The sequence below is a fragment of the Pseudorca crassidens genome, chromosome 21 (assembly GCF_039906515.1).
Source record: "Pseudorca crassidens isolate mPseCra1 chromosome 21, mPseCra1.hap1, whole genome shotgun sequence".
Lineage (NCBI taxonomy): Eukaryota > Metazoa > Chordata > Mammalia > Artiodactyla > Delphinidae > Pseudorca > Pseudorca crassidens.
The window spans coordinates 17,336,024-17,351,094 of NC_090316.1; the positions used below are offsets into that span (position 1 = coordinate 17,336,024).

Sequence of the window (15,071 nt, forward strand, 5' to 3'; positions counted from 1 at the left end):
AAAATATCCAGGATTATGACAAAAAGTGGTGGTTGCATTATATTTATGCTCTCTGTTTAATTAGCTCTTTGTTTTAATAAAATTATCTTTAAGAGAAGCTTGATAACTGAAATGCTTCTCCCTATCAGATTGACATCATTTTAGTGGCAGAGGGAGAAGTCTTTGCTTCTCCAGTCCCTCAAGCAATGGCATTTCCATCCCTCCTCACTCTTTTCCTCCAGCCAAGAATTCCTATTCTAATTTTCTCCTTGGGGTATGAAAGAATTTGCTGATTTTCTGGAATAAGATGACAACTTTGCTCTGTTACACACTTTGTTTAAATTGCAGCCACTTTTGTGAATTACAGAGAATGTCACAACTCAAGATAAAGCACAACTTTGGCTAAGTTTCTTTTTCTTTGTGATGCAAATGCTCTCTTAACCATTTATGTCTTGTCTGAATGAGATAGCTGATACATCTATTATTGAAGGTATTAGAGCTCTGGAATAGTAATTTGAATTCGTTTAGTATATATTATTAATCCAAGTAATACCAATGCATAGATAAACTAAGCAGTTTTTCTCTTGAACTGACACATGATGCCAGTTCAATATTTTCCTTCTATTCTGAAGGCTTACCTTTCAACGTATTAGAGAGAAGAGGCCAGACACAGCCTAAACAGAGGAGAACACTTTAGCTCATGGAAGAACACAAACTATGAAAACTTGTGTGTGAAAACTATCTGGCAGCAAAAATCAAATCACTGAACTTGACAGAGAACATTCCCCATATAACAATCCTATCAGATCAACTCAAATGCGTTAGTGTAAAGTCACTTGAAGTCGTGACACCTTTTAGATGATACTCTAAACTTTTAAATTGGCTCAAAAATTACACACGTCTAAGAGCTAAGTGATATGCTTCAAGTTTGGTAAAGCACCTTTAATCAGTTTTTTAAAAAGATGATTATTATTACACAGAAAACATAAGACAATATTGAGGAGGATCAAAAGATTTTTAAAAAGCACATAATTCCATCAATTCAAGTCTAATTTTTCATATTTCTGTATTTCTCATTAGTCCTTATCCATTTCCCATAATACTGTTAAGTAGTTATTATCATAGCACAAAGCATAGAAAATATTATAATTTTTCTCTAGTACAACTATTCATATTGCTTCACAATTATATTTTTGATGGTATCAGCTTTAAACAAGTACAACTTTTTCTAGGACTACTAAATAAGCTACTAAGATTTTTAAAAATCTTGATAATTATAGTCTTCCTTCAGTATCCGCAGGGGATTGGTTCCAGGACTCCCTGATGGACACCAAGATCCACAGATGCTCAAGTCCCTTATATAAAATGGCCCAGTGCTTGCATACAACCTACACACATCCTCCTGTATACTTTAAATTCATCTCTACATTACCTGTAATACCTAATACAAAGTAAATGCTATGTAAATAGTTGCCTTTATGGCAAATTCCAGTTTTGCTTTTTGGAACTTTCTGGAATTTTTTGTTTTTTCAAATATTTTCAACCCAGGTTTGTTGAGTCTGTGGATGCAGAACCCATGGATACGAAGGGCCAACTGTATTAACAACAGATGTCCAAAGACCATTCCTCAGTACACTGAATGACATCTAATTATTTTCCTCAAGAAAAAAGTTGTGGTTGCAGTTACAGTTAATGCTACAAGAAGTACACACCTTATTCTAACAAAATGTAATCCTATGCTAGAAAACCATATTTTTTCCTACATTTTGAGCAAAACTTATTTTTCAGGAATTCAACCATAACTTTTGCCCAGAGACTGACAAGATGTATACATTTTAGATATTTAATAAAATATCTATACGAAGATGGAATTTTATTCTAAAATAGGTAGGAGTGAAAACACAACCAATGTCAACTTACCAGCCTTTTCCTTCTCTGAAGTACCTGGAATAGCCTGAAAGAGAAAAAAAGCCACAAAATTGTGGTATTATTAGAAGGAAACAGCAAATAACTTTATTAGGAACAAAATGATGTCCCATAAATGAAGCAAAAATTAAATAGAACCTGACACTAGAAATATGAGAGAAGAGGAACTGAATAAATATTTTTTTTCCAAAGAAGGCATACAAATGGCACATGAAAAGGTGCTCAACATCACTAATCATCAGGAAAATGCAAATCAGAGCCATGATGAGACATCACCTCATACCTGTAGAGTGGCTATCATCAAAAAGACAAGAGATGACTAGTATAGGCAAGGATGTGGAGAAAAGGGAACCCTTGTGCACTGTTGGTGGGGATGTAATTTGGTGCAGCCAGTATGGAAAACAGTATGGAGCACAACTACTGAGCCTGCGCTCTAGAGCCTCGAGCCACAACTACTGAGCCCGTGCCATAACTACTAAAGCCCTCGTGCCCAGAGCCCGTGCTCCACCACAAGAGAAGTCACTGCAATAAGAAGCCCATGCACAACGAAGAGTAGCTCCCACTCGCCGCAACTAGAGAAAGCCTACGTGCAGCAACAGACCGAAGGCAACCAAAAATAAATAAATGAATTAATTTATTAGAAAATGAAAAGAGGATATCAAAGAGGTATCTGCACTCCCATATTCATTGCAACATTATTCACAATGGCCAAGATATGGTAACAGCCTCAGTGTCCATCAATGGATAAATGGGTAAAGAAGATGTGGGGTGTGTGTGTGTGTGTGTGTGTGTGTGTGTGTGTGTGTGTGTAACGGTATATTATTCAAAAATGAATAAGAAGGAAATCGTACCATTTGCAATAACATGTACCTTGAAGGCATTATGCTAAGTGAAATGAGCCTGACAGAGAAAGACAAATACAACATGGTATTTTTAATATGTGGATTCTTTAAAAAAAAAAAAGTGTGCAACTGATAATATGAGAGAGTAGAAAAGTGGTTGCCAGGGGCTGGTGGAGTGGGGGAAATAGGGAAGAATTAGTAGAAGGGTATAAACTTTCAGCTGCATGATGAATAAGATCTGATGAACTAATGAAAGCATGGTGATTACAGTTGATAACATTGTACTATATAACTGATATTTGTTAAGAGAGAAGAACTTAAATATTCCCACCCCCACAAAAAGTATATGAGGTGATGGATGTGTTAATTAACTAAAGGGGGAATCCTTTCACGATGTATACATATATCAAATCACTACAATGTACACTTTAAATATCTTACAATTTTATTTGACAACTACACCTCAATAAAGCTGAAAAGAAAAAAAAAAAGAGTTGTGGAACTATTGGTAAAGTCACTACAGCCAGTTATGCTAATGCTAAATCAGTCATGTAATTGTTTTCCTCTCTGAAGACAGACCCATCTTACCCTTAAAAGATACTGGCAGTAAATGAGACTAAAACCACGTTCGAATTGGGGTTGAATTTTTGTGGTTCGATTTCTTTGTCCTATTTGGGGAGGCAGAAAAAGTAAATTGTTTGGTTAGTGTCTGGGCTTTCAAGTCTCTGCTCTGTCCCCTCGAGGTTCAGATTCCTCCCTTATAAAAGGGGGATAAACACCTCTACTTCACAGGGCTGCTGAAAGACTAAACGTAGTAGCTTCTGTAAAGCACATGAGGTCCCTGGGAAAAGGGAGCTGCTCTTACTATTTGTTACTATGGGCACTGGGCCAATGGACCAAATTACCGATATGAGAGGTTTAGAAGTTCAATTCCCAGTATCTATTATCTATCCCTATTATTTAGAAAATAGAGTTCAGAATGAGAGGTCTTTAACAGACTTTAAAGTAGAACAGTATAGTTCTACTCCTTGTCAATATCCTAAAACAAACTAAAGAAGTGAGCTTTTGGTTGCCATTCACCTCAGTTACTTATGTATAAAATACAGCTAACATGAGTGTATTAACTGTTATTGGAAGCCTTTTATAAATCTATCTGGCCCACTGGGATTTGACGCCTTCTACTCCACAGCCACTGACCACATAAGATGTCTACAAGCATGTCTCTCTCCCCTTATTTAGGGGACAAAGTCTTCAGAGTTGAAGTAAGAAAACTAGGCTCAAATGGGTAATTAATTTTGTTGCAAATGTGTGTGTGTGCACACACGTGTGTGTGTGTGTGTGTGAGAGAGAGAGAGAGAGAGAGAGAGAGAGAGAGAGAGAGAGAGGAAGGCTCAGGTGCACCTCTGTTGTAGATCAGCCTAAGGAAATGATAATATCAATCTTCATTTCTGGAAATATCAAAGATCAAGACACCTATATCTTTGTGAGATATTGATTATTTTTGAGATCCTCACCTTTGGAATTTACAGGATTTGGAGATTGAAGTAATTTTTCAAATAAGGGAAAAAATCTTTCTACAGATAAAAAAATAGAGGGTTTTTTTTTTGGCAAGATTGATCTATAGTGAAAGCATATTTTGACTTAATCTTGATCTACATTTAGTTGTTCACTTTTTGTTCTCTGGGTGTGAACACTGACTCTGTGTCCTGGCAAAGATGCAGCCATGAAGAGAATATTAGGTTATTAAATGGCAGAGTGGAGAACCATGTCCAGAGACCAGGGCATCAGAGGGACTGTATAGGCTGTAAGCATCTTCCTCAGCATCCTTTCATTTATAGCAGGATCATCGGATTTTTCCTTTGTTTCAAGAACTTCTCTGATTCTATACTCCCTTGACAAGAAAGTCTTCCTACAGTTTTAGTGATGTTTGATTACTTTTTATGTCTATATTTGGGGAAAAGTCTAAAAATGGAATTAAATCCATACTATATATTATATTTTAAGCCTAGCCCCTAGATTTGCCCCCTGACTGGAGATCAGGGCTTTTAAATTAAATTTTCTCTTTTGTTTTAAGCAAATAAACAACAAAACAAAACAGAAACCCTTTCATTGACTAGACTGTAAAGGTTGGTGATAGGTAATTAAAGGACGTTCATGGAGAAAGTCCCTCAGTGTATGAAGAGCTAACACTTACTAGGGTCTCAGAATGTACAAAGTACAGTTTTAAGCTCTTACCTGCATAAACTCACTCAATCCTTAGACCAACTCTGTGAAGTCTTAAAAAATAGAGTAACTTTTGCAAGGTCACAGTAATGGAATGGAAGCCAAGACACAACAACTGGCATGCTGACCTCTGAGATCACTAACACTAATTTCAAAATACTAATCAGAATATTTTGAAATGAAGGAGGAGAAAGGTTTGGAGAGGTCCTATGAGAAGACATTGACTTAGATTACAAAATATTTGTGCAGGAGTATCTGTATGAGACATTTAGAAATTCTCTAAGTAAGCTCTCTCTTCTTATAGCTAAGGCATTTTAGGCAAATTGAATGTCTTACACCAAATCACAAGTTGACCAGTGACAGGCCTTTTCCACATTTTATTCTACTTGATTACAAAATGTGTAACCAAGCATGGATAAGTAAATATTTAATAAAGATGTTAATCAATGAGCTACCCTACAAACAAAAATATTTTAGCCTCCATATAGCCAAAACCAATACGTCATGTAGACAATGCCAGTTACTTTAGAAGCTTACCCCATGTTCTGCATGAATCTTTAAGCTACCAAAGCTCACTTCCATTAAGTAACTTCAATGGCCATATTATTATGTGGAGAAAGAAAAGTCAAAGTTTAATGTACCCAAGATTTAATAACTTCTCTTTTAAAGTAAAACCACATAGTAATAACAGCTGGATATCCCTCAGCTGATTTATCTTTGAATTTGAGGGAGAATTGTCTCTTTAGAAAATGGTTTATGAATACATTGATTAGATTTGTGAAATTTCCCAGTGTTGAAAGGCATTAACTTAAAAAAAATGCTGACACTTGGTTTTCAATTAATTAAAGCTATTGGTTGATTCTTAATTAGATGCCTCACGTTATTCTATGTACAAAAGCTGTAAGCAAAGTTTTCTTCTTTGTGGAATTCATAATCCAATTGACGAAGATACATGAGAATAGTTCCATGCAGAAGTTGCTGAATGACAGTGATTAGCACCCTCATTGGTGTGACATTAATAGGTATAGGAAGATAGTAGGTAATTAGGACTACCTGGGTGGAAATGGAATGGTTTTCCTGGACATTGAACCCATGGGGAGGAAGTGCTAGTGAGGAGATTTCTTTTTGTCTTTGACTCCTGAGAAGTGGCATGGCTAGATCTGGGATCATGTCCTGAGGTTTCATTGTCTAATATCTGTTCCTGGGTTTGGGGAAAAAACATTTCATGCAAGTTGCCTGTGTCATCTGGTACAGAGTAGGTGTTCATCAAACCTTTGTGGGATTAAAATGCCAAGTGTGTATTTGTATATATAGTTTAAATAACATGTATGACTTGCTTATGAGAAAGCTCCCATAAAAAGCATATTTTTGAATTCATTAGGGGTTTTTGTTAATAGCTGCCATATGTTTCATTTGAACTGTATCCTCAGGAAGTGATTTAACATTTCTGGCAATAAAGCAATTAAAGAGGATTTTCCTGCTGGCCATATGGGTTCGCTGTAACTTCATATTTTCTTCTCTCATTTCTCAATGGAACAAAGGGAAGTCTACTAATAACTTCCAAATGAGAGAAGAAAATTATTCATGGTCTTTTGTTATTTTTCTCTGTGATATTCAAATGATAGGATAACAACTTTTCCTATGGCTGTACTGACCCTCCTGTAGTTCTCCACATGCAAAGATTTTCATTTATGTTGATTTGTTAAGGTATTTTACAATTGAATTTTTAAAAAGCCATTAAAGAGAAACTTTTTAGTAAAAGGGGAGGAACCAATTTGCTTTCTCTAAATGAGGTCTTTTAAAGCTGTGTGTGGGAGCCTGGACTGTGTGTGTGTCTGTTTATGTTTTTAGACATGAAATGTGGCTGGGGAAATGCTCATTTTGACGTGCCCTGCGGAAATGTTGTAGACATATGTTGATTCATTTGGTCTGTTGCTAGAATGGCTTTCTGCACTTACAGAAGGACCTCAGCTGGATACCTTTTAGGAATTTACACCAACTACACAGAAGCTGCTAACATAAATGGTAACATAAGTAATGGGTGTCGTATCTGAATCCATTTTCGTATAATGACAATTGAAACATTCTAATTGATTCAATTTCATCTTCATGATTTCAGGTGAAAATAGAGTAGGATTTTTCCTCTTTAACATGTTAGTTTTATTAATATGTCATGTCATATAAATTATTTAATATAAATTAATATATATAATATATATTATATAAATGTGTTTATATATCACCTATATAAATTATTTTCTTCTTAGTGTTTTATAATCGGGATGATAGACTACTACCATTAAGAAGGCCCTTTGAGGGAATTCCCCAGCGGTCCAGTGGTTGAGACTCTGTGCTTCCACTGCAGGGGGCACGGGATTCTATCTGGCTGGTCCCACAAACCACGCAGCACGTCCAAAAAAAAGGCCCTTTGAAAGTCAACCGCTTCAAATAATGGACAGGCTGAAAGATTCTACTTGTAGTTTCCATGTAGGGAAAAAATGCTACCACTTATTTTGTGCTTTCTCTCTTTATAGGTAGTGCTTGTTCTGCATGTTTTCAAATATTAGAGATGCTCATGCAGAAGTGTCTGGAATATTCTGTTTTGTTCTATAGGAATTTCCTCTATTTGCCTTTTTAAAAATGGGAAGAATCAGTGACAGTAAATTATTCCTTTCCCTTGGAAACATTCACTTTTATTCCCACAAAAATATTTTACAGTAAATTTCAAAATGGTTAATTACATCCTTAGAAATTGCAGGCAAATGCCCCTCAGTGATGGAACGGCCTCGGTCTCAGATGAGAGCACAAGAGCCCATTGGGGCACAATGAATGTCCCACAGTGATGGAATGGCCTCGGTCTCAGATGAGAGTACAAGAGCCCATTGGGGCACAATGAATGTCCCTCAGTGATGGAATGGCCTCGGTCTCAGATGAGAGCACAAGAGCCCATTGGGGCACAATGGACAACAGGAAGAGGTTGGGGAGTCACATTTTTGGGGAACACATGAAAGACATTAAAGAAAAGAAGGTACATTGGAAAATGGGTTTGTTTCCATGTCTATTTAAAGACTCTTGAAATCACTCCAGTCTGTGATATTGTTAACCAGTCAATGATTTCTGTTTGCTTTCATCTGAACAAAGAAGTTCATTGAGAAGCTGTGTCTGATTGGCAATCTGATATCATCTGTTTTGGTTTACGAAGTCTTTCTCCAGCTTTGACAGTCATCGTTCTTTCACTGAAAACATAGACTTTATTTTTAGAGCAGTTTTAGGTTTACAACAAAACTGAGAGGAAGGTACAGAGTTTTCACTTAAATCCTCTGCCCCACACATGCAGCGCCTCGCTATTAGCAACAGCCCCCAGCAGAGTGGTACATCTGTTACAACTGATGAATCTACACCATCACATTATTAGCACTCCAAGTCCATAGTTTATATTCGGGGTTCACTTTTGGTGTGGTCTACTCTACAGGTTTGGACAAATGTATAAGGACACGTACCTACCATTATAGTATCATACAGAACAGTTTCATCGCTCTAAAAATCCTCTGTGCTCTATTCATCCCTCTCTCCTCCCTAACTCTTGGTGACCACAGGTGTTTTTACTGTCCCCATAGTTTTGCCTTTTCCAGAATGTCATATGTTAGGAATCATATGGAATGTAGCCTTTTCAGATTGGCTTTTCTCACTTAGTAATACGCAGTTAAAGGTTCCTCCATGTCTTTTCACGGCTTGGTAGCTCATTTGTTCTTGGCACTGGATGATATTTCAATGTGTGCTGAAGGACATCTTGGTTGCTTCTAGGTTCTGGCAATTAATTATGAATAAAGCTCCTATAAACATCTATGTGCAAGTTTTTGTATGAACATAAGCTTTCAACTTCATTGTATAAATACCAAAGAGTACAATTGCTGTAAGAGTATGTTTAGTTTTGGAATGTTCATTTTGTTTGTTTGTTTGTTTTTTGCGGAACGCGGGCCTCTCACTGCTGTGGCCTCTCCTGTTGCGGAGCACAGGCTCCGGACGCGCAGGCTCAGCGGCCATGGCTCACGGGCCCAGCTGCTCCGCAGCATGTGGGATCCTCCCGGATCGGGGCACGAACCCGCATCCCCTGCGTCGGCAGGCGGACTCTCAACCACTGCGCCACCAGGGAAGCCCTGGAATGTTCATTTTTTGATGACATAAAATTATGAATAATTGTTTTAATATACGTCAGAGTGGGTTTGCCCTTATGACTTCTACGGTCTCGTCTGTGACAGTGTGTGAGATTCATGCGCAGAGAACAAAGTTCTTACTTTAATATATGGTTATATTCTAAAGACAACTAGGGATAAACTGACTCTTTCCCTGACCCTTCCCAGATATAATCTAACAAACAACTCCCTTTCAAGAACAGCACATAGGTTGCTCACTGGTTTAACAAAATGCACTCAGACCCAAGTGGCTTGGGACAGCTGACTCCTGATTTCAGATGCCCTACCCATCCTTGGTGCACCAGCTAGCTGTGCTCTGGTGCCATCTGCAGCCTGCAGGATACACAGAGTCTGATGGGGTAGGAGGGAATTGTGGGTTAGGTATATGTGACACATGCATATATTAAATATGCAGGGAGGCAGAGGTGGAGCAGTTTCGTCACAGAATGTATAGAGTAGTAGAGGCTTTCCTGCTACAGCTGTATTCGTCATTTATTGAATGGTATAAAAATCTACAACAGTTATGTAATTGTTGGGTAGCAACTTTCTTTTTTTTTGCAGTAGTTACAATTTTAACAACTCCTTTAACTCTCAAAAGTGTCCCAGTTTGGATGATAAATTATATGGGAACACTTTGCATGGACTCCATCAACAGCATCCCATGTCTCTGGCTTCAGGGTAGGTTGGCCTATGGGGAGCCCCAGTAGGGGATATAAGGCTGTGATATTGTCATTTATAATAAGAAATACATCTTTTTTTTTTTTTTTTCCCTGTACGCGGGCCTCTCACTGCCGTGGCCTCTCCCGTTGCGGAGCACAGGATCTGGACGCGCAGGCTCAGCGGCCATGGCTCACGGGCCCAGCCGCTCCGCAGCATGTGGGATCTTCCAGGACCAGGGCACGAACCCGCGTCCCCTGCATCGGCAGGCGGACTCCCAACCACTGCGCCACTAGGGAAGCCCAGAAATACATCTTTTTGATCTTCCATCTCATTCCTAGCACAGAGCTCTTAAAACCCTTGGAATATCCTCAGTTAGGAGAGTGATAAAAGTGTCTTTTGTTACGTTAATGAGGTGGCTCTTTGACCCCACCCAGGATGGGGGCTGGCTGCCAGCGAAGCCAACCAGCCTCTTGGGAGGGGAGGGGGCTGGGGATTGAGTTCAATCGCCAGTGGTCAATGATTTAATCAATCATGGCTATGTAAGGAACCTCCATGAAAACCCAAATGGACAGTGCTTGGAGAGCTTCTGGGTTGATGGACACTTGGAGATTTGGGGAGACTGGTGCACTTGGAGAGGGCATAGAAGCTCCTCGTCCTTTCCCCATACCTAGCCGTTTGCAACTCTTCCATCTGGCTGTCCCTGAGTTACATCCTTTTACAACAAACAAAGTAGGTAAAATGTTTCTCTGAGTTCTGTAAGCCACTCTATCAGTTTAATTCAACCCAAGGAGGGGGTCATAGGAGCCTCTGATCTATAGCCTGTTGGTCTGAAGCACAGGTGATAACCTGGGCTTGCAACTGGCAACTGAAATGGGGAGGGGGGTGTAGTCTGTGTGACTGAGCCCTTAACATGAGGGATCTGATGCAATCTCCAGGTGGATAGTGCCAGGATTGAGTTGAATGGTAGGACACCCAGGAGGTGTCTGGAGAATTGCTTGGTGGTGTGGAGGAAACCCTCTCCCTCATTGGGAATTGGTTCCAGAACCTCTTCAAAGGGGGAAGGAGTATTTATTCCCCTGGATCCTACATGGCATAGTTGCCTTGAACTCGTTGTGTCCTTTTACCCAAGGTCATTGCTCTTCTCAAGCAGCTGACTTTGCAGACTTTTTCCCTCTGGGTTCTGTTAACTGTTTACTTCTCTTTGGGGCCTTGAGGTGGTGACGGCTCAGCTAGGACAAAGCCCCACAGGTTACAGCACTAACACTTGTGTTTCTCCTTCTGCACACCTTTGTAAATAGTTCCTTTGTAACTAATCCTTCCCCATATAATCCTATTTTAAGTGTTCCTTCTATTTCTTATTGGAGCCCTGACTGGTACACTTCTATTCCTTTCTTTCTTCTATGAATGTGCATGAAAATTCCATTTCTCTTCCTGTCTCCCTCTCTCTGTGTGGGGCATTATGTAGGGCACAGATTGTAATAAATGAAAAAGTCTTAAGAACCACTGATGTGTCTTTAATGTCTAACTTAGTCCCAGAAAATTGCATTTCAAAATGGTCAGTGAATTCTGAGCCTTCTGTGAGATGAAATTTGTGACACTGACACATTTTCCACTTATGCTAATGTTGACAAGGTTAGAATCATTGAGTATAATATTTGGGGAGAGTAATGCACTCAGAGAGGCCATGAAAGCTTATAAGATATAAGATTAAGTAATAATATTACAATTAGCCACATTTTTGTTTATAAACTTAGATGCAAGAATAATTATCCATAGCAAGCATGAAATCATTAGTGTCCCGGTTGAATTGCTTCAATACTAATTTTCTGTAGAAAACTTGTTAAGTGTATCTTGCACATTAGCCATAAAAGTGAAGACTTTGTAGACACAGCACGGCTAACTGAAATTTACACATAACTTTAGAAGTTAGATAAAAATTTGACATCATCATTAACTAAATGTTTTACCAAATATGTTTCCAACAAATATTTATCAAAGGCTGAGTAGGAGATAGGAGATGGTGGGAGAAGGCAATGATTTAGAGTTCTAGGGAAAAGACACGGATGAAATGACCACATGCAGCACTTTTTTAACCAATATCACTAAGGAATGAGTGCTCACATCTTTTGGGGGCTGTGTATAGAGGCGGGGAAAAAAAAGGCAGGGTGGGGAGGGCCTGGATTAAAGGCACTAGGCAAGGCCAAATAGGAAGGGAGAGTACAGAAGGGGAGATGTTTGAATCTGGACTATTAAGAGACCTGCATTTACAAGGGCAGACAGAAGCCGAAGAGAAGGGAAAGAGGTTGAGAAAAGAAAGGCAGAGAGAGAAGCTGGTCAAGAAGAGGCAAGTGAAAGTAGGCATCAGAGGGTCAGCATTTCATGAATAGTTAGACAAAATGATAGTAAAATGCCTCAATGCCACAGGGAATAGGCAACACATAGTAAGAGGTGACCCTTATCCAGCACATCCTCTGTGCCAGGCACTTTTCTAAGCACTTGGCACATTTTAACTCATATAATATTAATAACTAATCCTACAAAGGGAGAACTGTCACTATTCCACTTTATATATGAGGAAACCAAGTCATATAGAGACAAGGCGACTTACTTGCCCAAGGTCTCACCACTTGTAAACGGTCAAGCCAAGAACTGAATGCACTACTTTAGCCCAGATTGTCTGTGTTCTTAACCTCTATACTACACAGCTGCTTTTGGACTTTTCTGTAAATATTTTCCACCATAGGTAGCAACAGAAAAAAAAAAAAGGAAGTTAGAAACCAAAGATATTGGTATTTTTAATTACTGGGGAAGAAAAAAACCTAACTGGAATGTGGGCTTAAAGGAGTAATTGACCATTCATCGTCCTCGAGATGCCTAAACAGGTAGGTGCTGTGGATCTGAAAGGAGCAGGGAACTTTAACACAAAGTGAGCCCTGGCACATTTTCCTTTTCTACATGTCAGTCCTGGGCAGGCTGCTCCTTCCCCCTCTTCCTTTGCAATCAGACATTGCTGGCTAAGAGCTTGTGTCCTGGAATAAAAGGAGAAATCACTTAATTTTTATGACCACATTACAAAATGTTTATACAATTTCACGAGACAGTTGAATGCTCTGTAGTTTAGCCTCATGTAATGTCTCTCTTCCAAAGAATCACAACTAAGTGAAGCTCTATCCAAAGCCGGTGCTGACAAAGGAGCACTTCAAATGGTGCTAGTTTTTACAGATCTGGAATATTTCATCAATCAGCAGGGATGCCCAAGGGTTGATTTATACTTAGAACAGGTATACCTTTCATCAAGGTCAAAAGTAACTGGTTTAGTGGTTGTTTAGTTTATAAACACGTTTGTGATTATGAGTACATCAACAAAATAAAAACATCCCACAAAAATGAAAGCAATATAGGAAGCATAGTATAGACACTTGACCCTAGAAAGTAACTGCATGATAACTGAGATCCCATTCTCCCCCGTGGCAAAAAATGCTTGCGAAACATCGTGCTGTCAACACCACCCCATTACTGTCTGCTTTCCCCAGCCCACTCCTTTCAGGATCCTCCTCCAAACATTGTTCAATTCTGTGACTTGCTATTAAGGCTGACAAAAAGTTGGTTTGGGTTTTAAATGATCAAATTGGCACTAAGTCAAATGATTTCTATTCTAAACATCAACAAAATGCTGCTTTATTATCTTAAACCTCTTCCTGATCTCTCCATTTGGAATATTTGGCCTCTTGGTGACTTCTGCTCTCTATGAAATGGGTTAAAAACTTGTTCTATCAATTCTTCACTTTGAGAACTCAGGCTCCTGTTGGGGTAACTCTAAACCTTTGTATTGAGTGCCCAACTTCATCCAATGATCTATTTTCTGTACTTAACAAACAAACATATTTGGTAACATGTTTTAAAATTAAAATATGAAAACAATGTCATATTTTCCATTTTTAAGGATTACAATGCAGTGAAATCGCCAAACCACAAAACTGATATCATCCCAATTACTTAAAATGCAAAATCTAGTACTAGGAAAGAATAACACATCTTTGAATATTTATTAATCTATGCACTCAACAGGGAAACAGTCAATAAAGGGACTGGAGATGGTAAAGTGATTCCAAAGTGAAGCAGTTCAGTACATTTGGGTAACAAAGAGAACAGTTCCCTCTGTAATGAGGCCTTTTTTCTCTTTCCTATGAGCCACTGTCTTTTCTATAGGAAGTTACCATTATATGAGCCCTGACTCAGGAGCATAATTCATCCAGTTCTCAGGGTTTTCTGAAATTTCTATCTTTATTTAGGTAAGAAACAAATATACTCTTTAAAGTGTCTGTTATTTGCAGGCTCTCCTGATAATGATTCACATCAAATCCACATGGCCCAGATGAAAGAGTGACCTATTTTTAAGTGTCTTTTGTAGGAATTCAGTTAAATGTACTACATTTTCTGGTAGGCCTACTTTTAATTCCCACAACTGTTTTCCTTACTATTTGGGTCAAAATTCAGTTAACGAACAGTACTTTTCCATATATTCTCCACGCTGAGAACCTTGAGTACTGGAAAATGAAAGATTTATTGAAGTAGGCCTGAAAAATATTTCTATTCAAATGCCTTATTTCCATTAGGGTTTTGAACATGTATTTTTTTCAAGAACTATAGTAAATTTTCTTATTATGGGCAAAATTCAGAATAAAAATAAATAAAAATTGCTTTTATTATGCTTTAATTTGTTAATCAAGATATTTAAGATAATATCTACTGGCTCTTCTAGCTGGTACCTACTGCTATACAATACCCTTGATCATTTTGCCTTTGAAAAACAGCCATATGTCAGTTGCTAAATTAAACAAATACTATAGTCTTAGTTGTTATACTTAAATGTTTGGAAGCATTTTGCTCTACGTAGGCAAGGACCGTAGTATTTTTATCTATTTTTACCCCCTGTAAAACTTTCGTACTCTGATGGGCACAAACTGTTACACTGAATTTAGATTATTACCTTGGATTTCATATAGAGCTAACATTCTACCATATAATTAACCCCCAAAAGACTTAAATTGGGTATATAGAAAACTCAGAGCTAGTTCTGTAGCCTCAAGAAAATTAAACACTTTAGATCACAGTTTTTTTAGTTATGAAGTTTTAGCATATCTTTAAAGTTCCAAACATTAAATAATTCTTAATTTGTGCTGAAACGTCAGAGTTTCTCTTGAAAATGTCTGTCAGCAAGAAACTTAGCCAAACTGAAACCATATGA

The 15,071-nt window shown here is 38.3% G+C and overlaps 1 protein-coding gene across 11 annotated transcripts in view; it reads right to left on the bottom strand.

Moving 5' to 3' along the window:
* The window catches only part of DLC1 (DLC1 Rho GTPase activating protein), a 401,992-nt gene that overhangs the window by 205,985 nt on the left and 180,936 nt on the right, over positions 1-15,071 (bottom strand). For 10 of the 11 annotated variants that reach the window (XR_010939584.1, XM_067721869.1, XM_067721870.1 and 7 more), the window contains exon 5: positions 1,900-1,933. Coding sequence is in view for 10 of the 11 variants with exons in the window: in XM_067721869.1 (XP_067577970.1) it covers positions 1,900-1,933 (34 nt within the window). In the remaining variant the exon portion in view is untranslated. Of the gene's footprint in view, positions 1-1,899; positions 1,934-12,836; positions 12,853-15,071 lie in introns of those variants that run through there. The other variant, XM_067721884.1, reaches the window with a different exon arrangement.